The sequence below is a fragment of the Daucus carota genome, chromosome 1 (assembly GCF_001625215.2).
Source record: "Daucus carota subsp. sativus chromosome 1, DH1 v3.0, whole genome shotgun sequence".
Classification (NCBI taxonomy): Eukaryota; Viridiplantae; Streptophyta; class Magnoliopsida; order Apiales; family Apiaceae; genus Daucus; species Daucus carota.
The window spans coordinates 44,709,453-44,728,189 of NC_030381.2; the positions used below are offsets into that span (position 1 = coordinate 44,709,453).

Genomic DNA, 18,737 nt, shown 5'->3' on the forward strand with positions numbered 1-18,737 from the left:
AAAAACTATAGGACACTCTTTCATTATTTTAAAAACTTAAAGATTACATCTTAAAGTAGATGAAACGTTATTTTCGGGACCATCACACAACCAAATGTGATAACTAAAAAGAAACGGAAGGAGTACCTTCTTTGTCCTCCAAGATAATTTATTTTCGGGACGGGTGCTTGTCACATATTTATATAGAATTTTTTTTTAAAAAATTATAATCTATGTTTTATATGTACTTAATGATATGTGTCAAGTAATGTATAAAGTTTTGAAAAATAAATTTAAAATATTTATATTTTAATAATTTAAAGTCAACACTTATTATAGTCACTGTTAAACTCATGATTTTAAATTTGGGCTCAGTTCAAAAATACAGGTCAATCCAAACAACCAGCCCATGCAAAACCACCCAATCCCAACACGACCCAAAACCCACTCAAGCCCACAACATAAAAATCCTAAAAATCACAGCAGCCAAGCCTCAGTCGCATGCTTTCTTCACTCTCTCTCTTTCCCCAAACGAGCAGCAAAACAGCACTAAGCGGCGGCGTCTCCATAGAGAGAGAGATGGGAGGGAGAGGAAGGAGGTCACGCACACAGAGAAAGCACTTCAAAGACGGCAGAGAGAACGTCTGGAAACGCCCCAGGTCAGATGCGCAACAGCAAGAAGACTTCAATGCTAAAAAACACTGGGAGCCTTTTGCTACTCAAAACCCTGCTTTTGATGATTACTACAAGGTTCCCTCTCTGTTTGTGTACACCTCGATAAATAATAAATTAGTTGCCTGAATTCTTTTTTCCGGCGCTAATATAGCGGGACATTGTATATATTATCTAGTTCGATGAAATGAATTATCTTGATAAATGTATAAAGTTCCGCGTCCGAAGCATATTTATTTGTCGAGGCTTAAGCGTTATTGATTCATGTTGTTTTATATACTCTTAATTTGTGGATAGTAGTGATGTGTGTATATGTGTATCGAGCGTAATCGATTCATGTATGTTGTTTTGTATGCTCTTAATTTGTGGATAGCAGTGTATGTGTGTATTATGTATTAGCACTTAGCAGCTACCGTATTTTAATTTTAATTTTATTTTGCTATAGCAGTAGTGTGTTTATGTGTATATGCTGATGAATTAATTCATTTATGTGATATTATGTGTCGTAGGAGCAAGGAATTGTGTCTCTAGAAGAGTGGGATACTTTCAATAAGTTTCTACGCAGACCGCTTCCTGCTGCTTTTCGAATCAATTCCAGGTTAACTTTTTTAGTTATTTATTTAACATGTATTTTTGTGAAACAGAATATTTCTTCTGCACACTATTTTTAGTGAGAGTTCTAGTAAATTCAACACTTGTTGTGATTTGATGCATGAGTTAGAGTGTTGCCAAGTTAGATTTATAATCTTTAATTAAAACTAAACTTTCTCTTTCGGGATCGGATGAAATTTTATTTAGGTCCTATGATTATAACTCCCTCCGTCCCAAATTAAACGTTTTGTGTGACTTTTCGTGGTCAAATTGGCTGTCAATATAAAATTTTCTTTTATAATTAAAGTCATAAAATTACTTCTCAAAGTACATTAGATATACTTTACGATAATATAAATTTTATATTATTTAACAAATATATTAAATATGTGAACTCCGACAAAATTTTGGCCAATTTCACCACAAAAGGTCAAACAAGAAAGAAAATTTGGGGTGAAGCTTCAGGAACTCAAGGTTATGACCCGGTTCTTGTGATTTTCTATATTTGAGAGGTTAATCTAGTGATAACAAGTATGAAATAGTGTTTGAAAGACGCAAACAAGTAGAAACAGATAGAGTGTTAGATTTTCAGAGTACAGAGAGATAAATCTTAGTGAACGAACACGCAAATTTTGTTAAAGGCAGAGAGAGTAGAGAGTTTAGAGAGAAGTAGTTGGTGGAAATAACAATTCATTTTCTGAATAATAGTAAACATAGTTCAAATTACATTACTTGAGCTATTTACAGACCCTGCCCAAGTATTGATACTAGTAAAAGCTTTCAGTACCCAAGAATCAACTATTGATACTATTCAGATTGCTAATACTTATACTATGGCAATCCCGACATCTCTTCCTCCTTCAATTGATCTATTATGTCCTGACATCTCATGAACAACTAGTCTTCTCTTTGAAAATGCATTATGAATAATGCAATATCCACTTTGATTTTCTTGCATTTCCTGTATAATATAGTATAGTAATGCAGTTGTAGCCCATTAACTTGTTGATCCATTTTTTTGTTGCAAAAGGTTATTGATTTTCTGCCCAGAAAGAAATTTCATTGCCCACTGATTTTGAAAAAGAGTGTTTGTCCATTTGGTAAGGAGTCCACTTCTTAATAGCAGTCACCAAAGCCATTAATACCTTTTACATAAGTAGAAATACATTGCCCTTTTACACCTAGAGCTTTGCTGAAGTAGGCCAATGGCCTCCTATTTTGTGTGAGGACTGCCCTTGTTCCTGTGTTGGAAGCATCAAATTCAATATTAACCGCTCAGTCCTAAAAATCGTCTTATGGTCCTTGGCACTTTTGGGTAATAGCCAGTCCAACATATTTTACCCCTTTATCCTTTCTATGGCCACCCCATTGGTTAAAACATGCCCTAGATATGCAACTTGATTTGCATGAATACACACTTGGATATTTGTTCCCAATTCTCATGTATGCTCTTTGAGAAAAACCAAAATTTCGTTTAAAAACACCAAAGTAAACTTCCAGAGATAAGGTACAAATACCTTATTTATTAAATTCTGAAATGTGGCTGGGGCATTAGTGAGGCTAGAGGGCATCACTGTAAATTTATAATGTCCCAAGCGAGTTCCAAAAGCAGTTTTCTCTATATCTTAATCATTCTTTCTCACTCAGTGATACCTGCCTTTCGATCCAGCTTTGAAAAGTACTCCACCCTGCTTGATTCATCTAAAAACTCTTTACAGTAAACTTATTCTTTTTAGGAAGGTACTTAAGCTTCTGAAACCTCTAGGTATAATCCTTTTTCTTTAATAGGAGAAAGGGAACTGTTGGGTCTATTACCCTAAGACACTTACATTTCCTCGACGAGTTTCTCCATTTCATTCTTTTGATCATAGGAGTTTGTATCAGGTCTTATGGAAAATGTTCGGGATCCTTCTTTTAATCGTTTGGAGTCTGAAAGGAAATTACTATATTCTAAATACGGACAACCTTTTTTACCCTATCTTACACCCCCACCCCCAGTGCCACCACCAGCCCCGCTCCATCCATCCCCATACTTTGTCCAGCCCTTGATCTTCCTCCCTCTCCGGCGACCTCTTTTCTCCTCTGCGGCATCCCTCTCTCTCTCTCTCTCTCTCTCTCTCTCTCAATTTATACAATCTCGAACAAATCCATGCACTTGTTAATATTTTAAATAAATTATTAAGTGCCCCCTAGTTGCACTCTCTCCCCCCCACCTCTCCGGCTAGCTCACCGCTCTTCTTGTTCTCTCAATTTATACAATTTCGAACAAATCTATGCACTTGTTAATATTTTAAATAAATTATTAAGTGCCCCCTAGTTGCAGTAAATAGGCGAAGTTTGTTGGTGGCCGAAATCAATGATGGTGGCTGGAATCAGTGATGGTGGTCATTGGAGGTTCATTTGTGTTTACATGTATTTATTTAATTGTAGAAGTTGAATAATCACTAAATGTAACTGTCATAATCATCACCATGTACTTTCTAGGCTAAATGGATTTCAAATGGAGCAAAAGTTCAACAAGCTATGATACCCGGACTCTCCATTTTTGTGCTTATACCTGTGTCCACTGGACATGACATGGGTGTCGGTACAGGATCTGAGTCGGATCCTTCTTATTACAACTAGACACTTTCACCTTGTAGCATCGCAGTTTATGAAAATTTAGGTGTTACAACTTGTTTATAGAGATCAGGGTTAAGGAATGACTTTTTTCTATGTTATTCTATTAACTTTGTGCTAAAATTTAACATACATAATTAGTGTATGTGATTTATCTGTAGTAGACACTAGTTTTATGAATGTACTGCAAATCAATCTATATAAACTTTTACTTGCATGGAGCTTAAGTGCGAAGTCTCTGTACCCGTGTCTCATTTCGGATCCATGTCCAAGAATTCTAGTTATCCTTATGTATCTGACTCATGGATCCGTACCCGTGTCCAACACTCATACCCGAGTCCGGTAACATAGTCAACATGTACCCTGAAATGGAGTGCTAATCGAAGATCATATGTTCTGCAATATGTTCCAACTTCCAATTAGAACTGCATCCAAGGGTACTCTATTGAAATGGACCATGTATATATATTACAAAATTGTAGAATCTTACTAACTGGATAATATAGGTTGACTAGACCTTTATCGAAATAACAAGTTCAAACAATTGATAACTTATCTATTTATTCCATGCTCTGTTCGAGGGCTAAAAATTCCAAAATGTTGCCACTCAGACTGTTAGACACCTATTGTCTAAACTATTATGATTAAGGTAGTGTCTTAAACCAGCCTTATTTTTTTACTTGCTATGTAATTTATAACCTGTATGTATCCCCTTGTGTTTTGAGTCTGGTCTAATTGTTGTTACCACCATTCACTATTAGTATTTTAACTTAAGGATGTATCTTAAAGTTTATTACAATTGTGTTTCTTAAATTCTGCAGTAGCCAATTTTGTGATGACATCCGGTCACAATTAGAGAATGACTTCATGAAATCTCTCCAGGCTGAGGTTTGATTTTCTTCACTGTATTGTACATTCACCCATATTTAGATGAAAGATCATTCAGCTGCAAGAGATGATTCAATTGCTGCTTTCTCATGCTTAATTATGGCCAGGATACTGATGGGAACGAAGTTGCTGCAATTAAACCACTGTCTTGGTACCCAGAGAATCTTGCTTGGCAGTCAAATTTTTCTCGGATGCAGTTGAGGAAAAACCAAATTCTTGAGAGGTAAAGTTTTGCATTTTATATAATGGACAGAGCCTCGTGATATTTGGGCTAATCGTAGTACTAAAAATTAGATTTTGGTATGAGGACCAAGTACAATATATTGGGATCAACTGTTTAGAGTGTTAAATGTTTATATATATATATATTTGGGTCATGTTCCAGAGAGAACCATTAGGGAGAGAACTCTTAGAACCATTACCTTATTTCTAGTATTAGTTAGGGTTCTGCAGCAGAACTGCACATGAAAAAAAATGTCTTATTAATGTATTATGTTTTGAAATTACTTTTGAACACACACAACGATGAATTTGTTAATGTTAAACCTGTGCACGTAAGTTCTTTTTGTAAGGAAAGATTCTCCTTTTGAAGGTGTAGTTATAAACTGTACAAGCTTTGAAGAATTTTTAAAGAACTCTATCATGCGTGACAGTAAATATATTAAGATTTTAAGGTATGCTCCTCAGATTTTTTGGCAAGATATGGTGTCCATAAATTATTACTGTAATACAGAAGATAAAGTATATATGAATTACAAAATTTGTATTGCAAGTGTGTATACTAAAAATTATTAATAAAGGGTAGTCTAGTAAAATGGGGTTTATGCAGATTTTTTTTTATTATGTAAACAATCAACCACTTTTGATGCTACTATACTCCGAGAAATCTATTTTCACTGTATTTATGTCCATAATTATTCATGGTTGTCAGGTTCCATGAGTTCTTGAAGTTAGAAAATGAAATTGGAAATATTACAAGACAAGAGGCTGTGAGCATGGTGCGTGCTTCTTCCTCGTGGGTTATTGTTGTCTACTTGTTTAGTTATAACTTGAAACCTCTGTCATACATGCCCCCCCCTCCCCCCTCCCCCCACAGACACACCCCAAAAGGAAGAAAGATTGACCAATTTTGAAAGAAAACAACTCTGTAAAGATAGTTGGAACATTATGTATGTATAGTTTTACTCGATGAAATCTTTTATATATATTTTAATCTGTTTATCCAGGTACCACCACTGTTCTTGGATGTACGGCCAGATCATTTTGTTCTTGACAGTAAGCTCCATTCTTTAGTTATCATGCTAGTTAGTTTTGTGGGTTCCATAGGCTCTAAAAAGTTACTCGCCACCCTCACAATTTGACATTTCAATCGTCCGTCTTTTCTCCTGGACTCTTGTTATGAGAAACATTCTACCCTAATTTTTGACTCTCAGTGACATTCTCTTTCCTCATTAGGTTACTATTATTTATTTTTCTCTCACTTGGAGATGCAGTTAAAACTTAGTAGACTTGATATAACTGATAATTATCGGATGTGCACGTGTGTAACAATTTTTTAAGTTATGCAATGAACTTGAGAGCATGGTGGAATCATGTGTAGAATTACTACTAACATTATCAAGAGGACAATGTTCACTGGGGGAACACTAAAAGGAGATTAGGACGTCTGATCTGGAATGAGGAGACACTATTTATATCTTAAAGTGTTATTTTCTATTACCACTTCTCCCACCAAATCATTTGACCTTTTTATTTTATTTTATGTAGTGTGTGCAGCTCCAGGTTCAAAGACATTTCAATTGCTAGAGATGATATATCGATCAGTTGAACCTGGAACATTGCCTAGTGGAATGGTGCTATTCCTTATTCTTCTCCTTATTGTCTGTTAACTTTATTTTTTTAATATATTTCTTGTATACCATCTATATGTGAAATTTTTGTATGAATACGCATGTCTTCCACTCATTTGTGTGATTTTAGTTATATTTTCTTCATAATATTTATGGTACAGATTTTGCATTAAATAATATATTGCATACAAATTCTGTTTTCAAGGTGATAGCTAATGATGTTGACGTCCAAAGATGTAATCTTCTCATCCATCAAACTAAGAGAATGTGTACAGCTAACTTGATTGTCACAAATCATGAAGCTCAACATTTCCCTAGCTGTCGTTTGAAAAAAAATAACACTGCCAAGTCAGAGACAGGAGGTGTAAAGGAGCTTGCTATTGATCAACTTTTATTTGATCGTGTCCTTTGTGATGTTCCCTGCAGCGGTGACGGTACGCTCCGGAAAGCTCCTGATATCTGGCGGAAATGGTATTCTTTTTTCTTTTTTCTTTTTTATGGAAGTCCTTTTTATTTGTTAAATGAGGTTCTTGTTGCGTGTAGCTGTATGAATGATCCTTTTGTTTTTACTGTAATGTAGGAATGTGGGAATGGGAAATTCTCTACACTGTCTGCAAGTTCAAATAGCAATGCGAGGTAACGGCTACTATATTCTCTATACTTGACAATAAAAGAATTGCGACTTGATTGCTACTATACCCGAGGCTGGAAAACCAGCTAATAGACTTGCCACCAACACTTTCCTGACATTGAAAGCTAATTTGGTTGTTCTCAAGTTGTACTAAACTTTGGTGTTGGATCTGTACTGTGGCACGGGAGTCTTATTAATATGTTTATGGATACTTATACAAGAAACTGATTTGAGAAGAAAAACTGTAGTGTCAATATGAAGTCTTTTCTAATCTTAATTGTATAGTCAAGTAGTGTTATAAGCAAATTAGTTTAAGGAAATCATTTCAATGTTTTGCTAGGGAAACTCTAATATTAGTTCTGATCAGAAATTGCAAAATTTGAAATGTTTTCAATGCCAATACTCTTCGTCAATGCATTTTTCATGAAAATTTAAAGGTAGTCCCGTGATTAAATCTTGTCTAGATGAGATTATCCATGTCGTGGTCTTCCAGTCAAATCAATTAGGATCTCATCTGTTTTAAGGATCCTTGGTATATCTATGAACACGAATGACTTGGGAATTACTCGTGGTTATCTGCTCTGATTGCAGGGTTATCTTTGCTTAAAGTTGGTGGGAAAATGGTTTACTCAACTTGCTCAATGAATCCAGTTGAAAATGAGGCTGTAGTTGCTGAGGTAAAGTATGAATGTCAAAATTATTCTCTAAAACTTCTTCACAGAGAAATATATACTGGCATTTTATTTACTAGTCAATCTAGATCTTAGTATTTTGCTATTAGTGTGCGTGAGGTGAGGAGAACGTACAACCTAACCTTAAATTCAGGAGGAGCTCTTATATGACTAGAAAAGAAGCTCTTTACACTTTACAGACAACTATATTTTTATATAACAATTAAACATATTTAAGAACAGTAAAAGTTACCGCATCTGAAAGGGATTCCTTCTGTTTGAAATCTTGGGGTGTTGGAGGAAAAATCTATGTTGACTCAGGTTGCAACACCCTTCAGGTTTTGGAATTAAATTCTGTCTCGTGTTAGTTTTTTAGTGCGGTGGTGTTTAGTTCCTACTCGAGTCTAATTGCTGCTACCTGAAGTACATGCAAGAATATGGTTTAGCTTCGTACTTACGAAAAAGCCTATAGGAGGAAAACTCTCTTTTTATTTGCCAACTTCATTGGTGTCGCAGTAACCAGATGTGGTTGAGGTAAATTATGTGTTAATCATGTAAGTTGTATTGTTATCTTTCACTCTTTCTGAAATCTAAATTAAACTACGATTTGGAAAGAAGCATGTACATCCGGTTTCTGTTGCAAGTACAGAGTAGAAGGTAAAGAATTCTGCAATCTCCAATCCAAATTATTTTCCCAAAGATAAAAATATTTTGAAGAATATTCTATTTTAGTATAATATTATGAAATCTTAGTAACAAATTATTATTTTGAATTCTGATTTCACAAAAATGTCTTGTTGTAAATACTATATTAATTCCATTAAACCTGAATTCGGATATTTGAGTGTTGCTAGGGAGAAAGGCCAACATATACAAGTCAAATAATACATATTTGAATTTGTTAGCAGCCCAATGTATGAGAGAAACAATAAATAGCCTTGGCATATATGGTTTGGAGAGGGCATAAGCAGTCTATAACGAACTGAAATATGAGCCCTCTTGACAAACTGTTTGGAGAGAGCAAGTTCCAAGAATGGCGTGTTCCTATTTCACCTTTCAAACTTTATGCTATGATATTGACATATATAGCACAGTAAGGGCCAAAGGGCTAAAAATATCGCATCTAAAAATAATTATTTATTATTAAATTTATATCAAATAAAAGTTTAGACTCTAAACTTTAATTTGATATAAGAATTGAATTTTTTTGTTGAGTGTAACTATTACTTCTTTTTACACCTTAATATACGTGTCAAAAGGTCAAATATCAATTAAAAATGGGACAGGGGGTATGTCAAATATGTTTTAATATTATTTTGAATTGGCCCCCGTTGTGTTATACGTCTGGCTTCTTCCCTGGTTTTTTAGCTGCAGACACTGATATACTTATGTTGTGGATAAGTGTCAAATCCCTGCACCTGTGTTTAATTTTGGATCTATATCCAAGATTGCTAACTTTTTCAAAGCAAAAAAAAAAAACTTGGTAAGGCACCCACAGCTAGTCCCCCACTTAGTTATTGACAACGGTTTAATATCAAGATAATGGTCTTTACTGATCCAAATTGAAATTATATTACTCAGAAAAGTCCAGTACAAAATTACTACACCACAAAAGGGCACCGCTAAAAACATATGAACTCCTAAATTGCGCTCGTTGACAATAATATGTTACCTTCTTTAACTATGATGCAATGCAAGAATTAGAGATTTCAAGTGTATCCTTATATGTTACATACTAGCTTTCTTTTATTTAGCATCTAGCCTTCTCCCTTTCGCAGATATTACGAAAATGTGGAGGTAGTGTTGAACTTCTTGATGTGTCAGCTGAGCTTCCCAATCTCATTCGCAGGCCAGGTCTTAAGAAATGGAAGGTCTGTCTTTATTTCTGAATCCTTATGTTAATTTAGTGTGATGTGTATATTTTTTTGTAGTAACATGTGATACTTTTGCATGCAAGCTTGGGGAATACATTACTGTTCCTCTATGCAGTTTCAAAAATCTTCATATGCAGAGTTATCTTCTATATACTATTCATCGCCTCTGTGGTCTATGATTGGACTCTCCGGTCTTTTTTCGATAAAGTTCTTGAGTCTTCTTTCTATAGAAATATAACAGAATTATTATATGATGAAACAATCTGCTTATGTGTATCATCTAATACATGAGTTTCTTTTTTGTTTGGTCAGATCATGAAACTTCAATTGAATTGTGTCTATAATAGCTTGATTTGTATATTTACTTTTGCAAAAAAAAAAAAAAAAAAACAAGATTAACTTTCGCAGTTTGGATGCATAGCAGAAATATAGACAACACACAGCATAATTATATTAACTGAAATCACCTCCTTTTAGCAGTGTAATCTATGTCTATTAGAGACCTACAGTACTCCTGTGGCGCTTCCTGCGGAAATATGCTCATCACCTCTAGTCTCTGACATTATTCTAATCATGTTTCCATAGTTACCTCTGTTAAAGATTGTAAAATTCTCTCTTTTGTGATATGCAGGTTCGTGATAAAGGAAGTTGGTTAGCATCATACGAAGACGTTCGCAAATTTCGTAGACAGGGAATTGTTCCCAGCATGTTTCCTTCTGGGAAACACTATAATGAGGAATCTGCTAATGACCAAGAGGCAGATCTGGAAGTAATACCTGAGAATGGTGGAGAGTCTATAAATGGGTCCTACTTGATGGAGGATAAGACTTCCTCTGACAATAATTGTGAGGAAGAAATTTCTGATCTTCCTTTGGAATATTGTATGCGGATAGTGCCTCATGACCAGGATAGTGGTGCTTTCTTTATAGCTGTCTTTCAGAAACTTTCTCCTTTGCCTGGTAATCAATCCTTCCTTTCATCCTAGTTTACGTGAATAGGCACAACTCTCTCTCTGTCAAAATTATGCCCTTATACTGCCATGAGCATTTCTCCATTATGTTAAGTAGAAAACTATGACACTATCCGCATGTAATATGCCAAGTATCATCTTAATAGCACTTCTCACCCGGAAACTTGTAACAAACGTACCCAGTATATCCTGCTTGACGCAGGGTCTGGGGAGGGTAAGATGTAAGCAGTCTGTTCATTCAACAGAATGAAGAGGCTATTTCCAGAAAAGACCCATGGCTTGTGTGATTATATGTGTGCGATTATGTAAAAAATGGGAATTATAATACTAAATAAAATAAGATATATGAAATATATGCATAAACACATAAATTGATCATATAATTTATAAAGTGATCAAGAAGTACCTGAGGCCATGATTTTCTTTATATGAGGCAAATCTGGTAACGTTACTTAACACATATATCTAGACTATACCTACAGATAACATAACCTACTTACACTATCTAGTATACTGATCCATTACTGTAATACGACGCCTCCATGTACTCCTATCTGATACCATGTCTCTCTGAAGATTCAAATTTCTCATATCTATTGCAAGTAGTTCATCCCAAGTCCTTCTTGGCCTCCCCTTACTCCTTGACCCTGAAATCTCCAAATCTCAACCTTTCTCACAAGAGCAGACACTTGTCTTCTTCAGACATGTCCCAAACCACCGTAATCTGCCTTCTCTTATTTTATTTGAAATAGAGGCAACACGTAATTGACTACGGAAGAAAACTACTGACAGTCAATCAAACATAGTGCGTCCACAAATCCATCTTAACATTTTTCATTTCTGGTACCTCCAGCCTTTGTTCTTGGGTTTTATTGCCCAGCATTCAGACCCATAAGGCAAAGCATTCACCAGGAAACTTGTGTAGTAAATATAGACAGAAAGCTGTATATAGTTGCTGAATTCTTTGTGGTACCTAAAGTCATCTAACGACAAACTGCTTGTTGCATGTATCTAATAATATAATCTTTAAACCTTTTCTTTAAAAAGGGTGAACATCGAAGGGACAGCCTAAATTTTGGTCTGCTATAGGTTGTTAATATTATTACTTGCACCGGCACCTTTTTTACTGTGGAGTTTACTTCTGGCAGTTTCCATTACCACCATTATCGAGGTCTGAGAAAGTGTAGGCAACTAAGGAAATATATACATCTTTATTTCATAATATGAAGCACTCTTTCATTGTAGGTGCATTATGCCATCTGCATCATAAATATTGGTGGTACTTATTTTGATCAATATTACATGTTTGTTTTCACGCAGCTATTCAGAATCATGCAGCCATTCAGAAAAAGACCATCACACCACCTGAACTACTAACTTCGAATGACAGATCCGAGAAATCTGAGGATTTGGGCACAGAGGAAGACCTAATGGAGATTGCTTTAACAGATGTAAAAGAACAATCTACAGAACCATTTCAGGATTCCGATATAGCGGATGAACAAACAGCTGCTTCGACGGATACTGAAGCAAATAATATATCTGAAGAAACTGAACCCGAGGATATCCCAGCTCCTGTCAGTCAGGAAACTGTTCCAGAGGTTGCAAGAGGGAAGAGAAAGCTGCAGCTTCAAGGAAAGTGGAGAGGCGTTGATCCAGTTGTTTTTTTAAATAGCGATGCCATTATAAATGGAATAAAAACATTTTATGGCATCAAAGAATCGTTTCCATTTAGTGGTTACCTTGTTACAAGAAATAGTGATACTAATCATGTGAAGAGAATTTACTATGTATCAGACTCTGTGAAGGATGTGCTGAAGCTTAACTTCCTTGGAGGGGAGCAACTGAAGATAACTTCCATTGGCCTAAAGATGTTTGTAAGTTTCCTATTTAGAAATTAATGTTTGTTCAGCATGGAAAATATATTCTTCCTGCTTGATGTTAAATAAGTAAAAGTTCTAATGAACTCCTTGAGACGGACTGTTGGAGTCCCCTTGGAATCAGAAAGATTACATTTTAATTTTACTTGTATGACTTCTCGTTGATCATGTGAATTCTTTTATAATCCAGGAAAGACAGACATCAAAGGAAGGGAATAATGCTGCCATGTTCCGTATATCATCTGAAGGGCTGCCTCTACTTCTTCCACATATAACAAAACAAGTTATATCTGCAAAAGAAATCGACTTTAACCATCTTCTGCAGTATAAAACCATTAAGTTTGCAGATTTTGTTGATGCTGAATTCGGCGAAAAGGCATCAAAACTTCTGTTGGGTTGCTGTGTGGTGGTTTTGAATAAAGGTTTTTCGAATATTATCTTTAACTTGGTAAATTTAGTTATTGGATCTGGCGAATGTGCATGAACCAAACATTGATATCTTTATCTTCCATTTGCAGGCTGCGAAATTGTTCATGATCCCCCGCATGTTAATGCTTCTACAATTGCTATTGGTTGCTGGAGAGGTAGGACTAATGTTGCTGTAATGGTAACCGCTATAGACTGCCAAGAACTTCTTGAAAGACTAGTACCGAAAACAGATAAAGTAAACGGCTCTACACCAGATGGTTGCAAGCCTCCCATTGCTGATGATGCTGTAACAAAAGTGAACGGCGTTGACAGTGAGGACATTGTTACACATACACCAGATATTAGCGGTTGAGTTTTATTTTTCGCCAACACTATGTTAAAAGATTTTGCACCATACTTCAATGGACTTGATGGAATTTATAAGATTTCTTTTGCATGCAATATTTTAGAACATTTGTACTGCATGATTTATTTGGTTAAATGTGCAAATTATTTATAAAATATGTTATCATAATTTTGGTTAATATTACTATTAAATCGAACATATTATTTTGTATTAGCTAGAATACAACCGATTTCTCACTTCCATTCGTGAGAAAAATGCAATCTGACATCAAATTTATACTATCTCGTCCAAAGCCCTTTGTACCTACTTGTATAAGAATATATTTCATTAAAAAGAATTTTCTTTGAAGATTATCATCTAATTAATTGAAATTAAAACAAGATATTTTTGGACGTTTATAAAATATAATTTATTTGTCTGAAATAGAAATTTATTAGCTCCACTACACATTACCTGAAACAAAATATCAAAATAAATAAAATTTTGACTTAAAATAAGTATTCAGCTAAAGCAAAATACAATAAAATCAAATATAGGGTATCTCTTTGGTTAGACAGAAAATAATATTTCATTAGTTTTATTCGAAAAAAATATTTTATATTATAGGTCGATTTTATAGAGAATTATGTGACAAAGAGAATAATATTATATTTATAGGTCGAATTCATTTCTTACTCAGTTCACTAGTTTTCTTGAAACTATCGTACTTGCATTACTTGTCAAATATCAAAAACCATAGCACAAATTTTATATAATCAAATATCTTATATTATAGGTTGAATTCATGTCTCACTTGTTCATTAGTTTTTTCAAAACGATCGTACTTGCATTACTTGTCAAATATCAAAAACCATAGCATGGTAAACGAAATCAGGAGGGGTATCAACCCACTCCTGAAGGCTAGACGCAGAACGAGTCAGCTCTTGTTAACAAGGTCTCACTTGTTAATATAACAATTGTTTCAAAAAACTGAAAGTACACCTCTTTATAACCAATTTGCTTGCAGTACCTTCCAATGGTAAATGGGAAATATACGAAATTCTGCAATAATATCATTATTAACTAATATACATCATAATAAAGAGAGACTGACAAACAGATGTTCACAATAACTAATAGTATATGACAAGGAAGAATTATAAGGAAGAAAAAACATGGTCACGCACATGGCTGTTGTATTTTCCCATAATTTCACTTCAAAACATGTCAAAAATCTCCTCCTATATGGTTTTGCTAGCCGAAGACATAGGTTTAACGAGAGTTATCTTCCAAACAGATATCACCCTCAACTGCAAACATATTAAGAATAGCAACACATACTTCTCTTAGGTGGGATTATCTGACCGGGGCCAGGAACAAGAATTTGTTTGCCAGCTGGGGGTGGAGCGTTGCCGTTACTTTGGTCCTCATCAGCAACAAGATTGTTCTTATTCACAATGTTGAAAATCTCGGTCAAAACAGTCAAGAAAGCATCCTCCACATTTCTTGCTTCAAGCGCAGAGGTCTCTAAAAAGAACAATCCTTCTTTTTCAGCAAATTCTTTGGCATCCTCAGTTGGTACAGCACGCTGCTCTTCAAGATCACTTTTGTTTCCAATAAGAATAATGACAATGTTCTTGTCAGCGTGACCACGCAACTCTTCGAGCCATCGGGGTATATGATCAAAGGTCTGGCGTCTGCTTATATCGTAAACCAACATTGCTCCTACAGCTCCTCTGTAATATGCACTCGTTACCGCTCTGTACCTGAAATAAATATGAGAAAATAAAAATGTCAGTTGGAAAGGACCTAGAAACTATGCTGATTGCTAAAGTTCAATATTACAAAACCAACTAGCTCGAGCTCATTCTCTTTTTCAAAGTCTCATTTAAGGGGGAAAAGAAAAATGTTCCACAAAAGATTCCCAGTAACAACAAATTATTTTTTGTTGCAAGCCTTCTATATCATTTGAAAGTTATTTTGCTGCAAGATGAAGTGTCCAGTTCTAGTATCAAAGATACGAATCAATATTCCACACCCACACCCAAGGCATGTCAAATTGGCGCGGGTATGAAGGCAACATTGAAGAGTCTGGGGGAATGGAGATCAACTATGCAGAAGAGAGGAGATAAGTCATAGGAAAGCAAGGTCTAAGGAACTCACAGCTGTGCACTGGCATTGTATAGCACATTTGTTACCTATCAATGCAAAGGAAGGCACTAATCAAGTGTGTAAAGAGCACTTAGCCGAGGGCAGCTCTTCTGCATTCCCGTCAGACAATATGCAGTCTGTCAGCAACTTATCTCCTTGACCACTAAGCTCCATTAGGAACAAGTAGACAGTCTTTTTACTATAATTTAGAGAGTGCCACGTGACACAAACAAATATAGGTGCTTGGCATATGCTGTCTGGTGTTTTTGAAAACTTAAACTCCAGTTAAATCATCTTCATGGCAATCCACCACATAGGATTGAATTTATTTCTCCATTTGACTGGCTTACAATTTACTCTATTTGGACTTCCTCTCTGAAGATGGATTTCTTACCATTGGGAAGGCAAGATAGATTTTGTATAGCCAAGGAGTTTGTGACATGAAAAGATGATCCGGAAAGTTTGTAAATGAGATTAGGAGATAAATGAGATATTTTAGATTTGTACATAAAAGGACAATCCCAATCACACATTATAATTACTATGCACTTTATCAGGTGGTGCATCTTAATAAATGCCTACATTAGGAATCGATAGGCATTCATTAAGGATGTACAGCTAGGATACCAACTTGCCACTACTCCTCCGAGGAAAGGCGGGAACAATGAGCTAATGAGCTTTGTCTAAACACTATTCGATATATTTTAAAGCAAGACGCACTACCTACCTTCTAGTTATTAATCGTTCTCATTCATATATAAATTAATTCACCCTCTTTCCTATTTTCCGCATCCGATCCCAATTTTCCCAAACAATGCCTAAATAGTAAAAACCCGATTTTCACAAAATTCCACCGACCCTTATAACAGTAATTCACCAATGCCATTTCAAAATTTCACACCTCACATGCTATTCAAAACAATCTCATTTACCAACATATCAACAAACAACAAAAACATCTCCTCCCCATCTTAAAACCCAAATCAAACGCCAATCAAACAAACCCAAATCAAATAAACTCAAACAACCACACCAATCACAACAAACCCATCTAAAAAACCCATCAAAAACAGTAAAAAAAAACACCAAAAGAAAAGAAAAAGATTTGACCTCTCTTGACCAGCAGTGTCCCAGATCTGAGCCTTAACAGATTTGCCCTGAATAAGAAGAGTCCTCGCTTGAAACTCGACCCCAATAGTTGATTTCGAATCCAAGCTAAAATCATTGCGTGCGTAACGAGCCAGCAGCTGTGACTTGCCCACAGCGGAGTCTCCAATCAGCACCACCTTGAAAACATAGTCCATTTTCTGGCTTGCATCGCCGTATCCACCGCTACTCATGTCTGGATTGGAGTTGTAAGTATAGTTAGATGGGTGTGTATGTATAGGCTTGTAAGAAGAAGAACAGGGGAGATGAAAAGGCGAGATAAATCAGGGGGGATGTCGGCACTCTGATTGTCTTTGACTAGTGCTGTACTTTGTAATTTTTTTAGATCAGCATAACACGAGCAGGAGTATAGACATTTTGGGAATTTTTTTTTGAAAATGCATATACAGTATATTTTTAAAAAATACAACTTCTTTTTGGGACAATATACGGGATATATTTTATTTATTATATGTATATTTAGTAGTTATTTAAAAATTTAATTTATTTAATATATATATATACATTATAAATTATATTCATTCAAATATATCTCAATATCAATCTGGTCAAAATTTGGGACAAAATAAGAAAATTAAGATTTTTTCTTATTATAAATTATATATATATATATATATATATATATTTTTTATCTCGAATTCGTATATAAATATCTTGAACGGAGATTAATTTTTTCAAATTTTTGTATAATTCAGAGTATGTGGTGTTATCATTCGAGTTTTATTCAGTTAAAAGTATATAATAAATTATTTTATAATCTACAAAATGACACGATTTCAATATGAAATATTATATTTGTAAAATTGATAAAGGTGGTCATGGAAAATTTTGATTTTGATTTAATTGATCTCGAGTTTGACAATGTAAATCATATGTTAAAGATGTCCTTGAATTTACAGTCTATAATAAAATTATTGAAAATACAGATATCGTAAATAGTTCATTAAATAAAAATTGCAGGACCTTTGGGCTTGGTAAAAAACAATTTTCTAAACGTATATGGTAATCATCTATAAATGCCTAAACCCCAATTGTCAAAAATTACGAAAACTTTACAGCCCAAAATAAACTCGGGCCAGCCATTTCCTTTTCATCTCATCATATCCGCCCTCGAATTTGCTTAAAACCCATTGTGCACAGTTTAGGTCCATCTGGATTATCCGATCGCGAACACTTTAAATCCCCTTGTTACACTTTTACTCCCTCCATTTTTTTTTATAAATATTACTCCTTCTTTCTGTCCCTTCCATTTTGGAGCATCTCCAACGGAGTTAGTTATAATTGTTGGCTAAATTGAGCCTGTAAGATTTTATGTAAAATTTGCTCAACCTGTAAGACATTGTACTTCAGTGGTATTGGCTATATTGGTTGGCTATAATTTAAAAATAGAATGTTATTAATATTTAGTTTGTTAAAATAGAATATATCAGTTTAATATGGTAATAAATGATGTGCAATCATCCTATAGATTTCTTACAGACCTGTAGAGGTTGACAAATATAGCCATACATAAGAGGTTGGTTAAAATTATAGACAACATGTTCATATGGTTGGAGTGTGATTTTTTCAACAAGTTGGCTAAATTTTTTATGTTTGGAATGCCAACTCATTTTTTAGCCAAGGGGTTTGTATGGTTGGAGATGCTCTTATTTACACTTTTCTTTTTGGGTGTACCGTCCATTTCTTTACATTTCAAAACTTACCAAAAATAGTCAATAGGTCCCACCAGTTCTCCACTTTCCTTTTCCTTTTTACACTATTTTTACTCCACTATCTTCTTTTTATACCATTAAAAATCAAAGTGTCTCACCACTTCACCCACTTTTCCTTCTATTTTCCACTATTTTATACATATTTCTTAATTCACCGTGCCCAACCCATTTGATAAGAAATGGGAGGGACGGAGGGAGTATATCTAATATTTTACATTTCAAAAATTACTAAAAATAATTAATAGATTTATCTAATTCTATGTTTTATGTGGAAAGGGAAGACAAATTTGGGAATGAAAGTGGCCATGATATTTCCTTACATTACTAA

General features: G+C 34.8%; 2 protein-coding genes across 2 annotated transcripts; one reads left to right on the plus strand and one right to left on the minus strand.

The window, feature by feature from the left end:
- Nucleotides 1–425: 425 nt before the first annotated feature.
- Nucleotides 426–13,555, plus strand: LOC108204226 (uncharacterized). The gene is made up of 15 exons (XM_017373555.2): nt 426–729; nt 1,161–1,249; nt 4,683–4,749; nt 4,857–4,972; nt 5,681–5,747; nt 5,976–6,024; nt 6,517–6,602; nt 6,805–7,070; nt 7,180–7,235; nt 7,822–7,907; nt 9,680–9,772; nt 10,407–10,734; nt 12,066–12,622; nt 12,816–13,047; nt 13,144–13,555. The coding sequence occupies exons 1-15, from the start codon at nt 481–483 to the stop codon at nt 13,404–13,406; spliced, it is 2,604 nt and encodes an 867-aa protein (XP_017229044.1). The 5' UTR covers nt 426–480; the 3' UTR covers nt 13,407–13,555.
- Nucleotides 13,556–14,430: 875 nt separating this feature from the next.
- Nucleotides 14,431–17,031, minus strand: LOC108205411 (ras-related protein Rab11D). Its single transcript, XM_017375356.2, has 2 exons — nt 16,641–17,031; nt 14,431–15,145 (listed from the first exon to the last, which is right to left on the minus strand). The coding sequence occupies exons 1-2, from the start codon at nt 16,868–16,870 to the stop codon at nt 14,701–14,703; spliced, it is 675 nt and encodes a 224-aa protein (XP_017230845.1). The 5' UTR covers nt 16,871–17,031; the 3' UTR covers nt 14,431–14,700.
- Between the last annotated feature and the right edge of the window lie 1,706 nt (nt 17,032–18,737).

Coding starts and splice junctions, on each gene's coding strand:
- LOC108204226 (XM_017373555.2), top strand. CDS start 481: ATGCTTTCTTCACTCTCTCTCTTTCCCCAAACGAGCAGCAAAACAGCA. Junction 5,748..5,975: donor GACAAGAGGCTGTGAGCATG/GTGCGTGCTTCT, acceptor CTGTTTATCCAG/GTACCACCACTGTTCTTGGA. Junction 6,603..6,804: donor GAACATTGCCTAGTGGAATG/GTGCTATTCCTT, acceptor TCTGTTTTCAAG/GTGATAGCTAATGATGTTGA.
- LOC108205411 (XM_017375356.2), bottom strand. CDS start 16,870: ATGAGTAGCGGTGGATACGGCGATGCAAGCCAGAAAATGGACTATGTT. Junction 15,146..16,640: donor GACACTGCTGGTCAAGAGAG/GTCAAATCTTTT, acceptor TATTTATTTCAG/GTACAGAGCGGTAACGAGTG.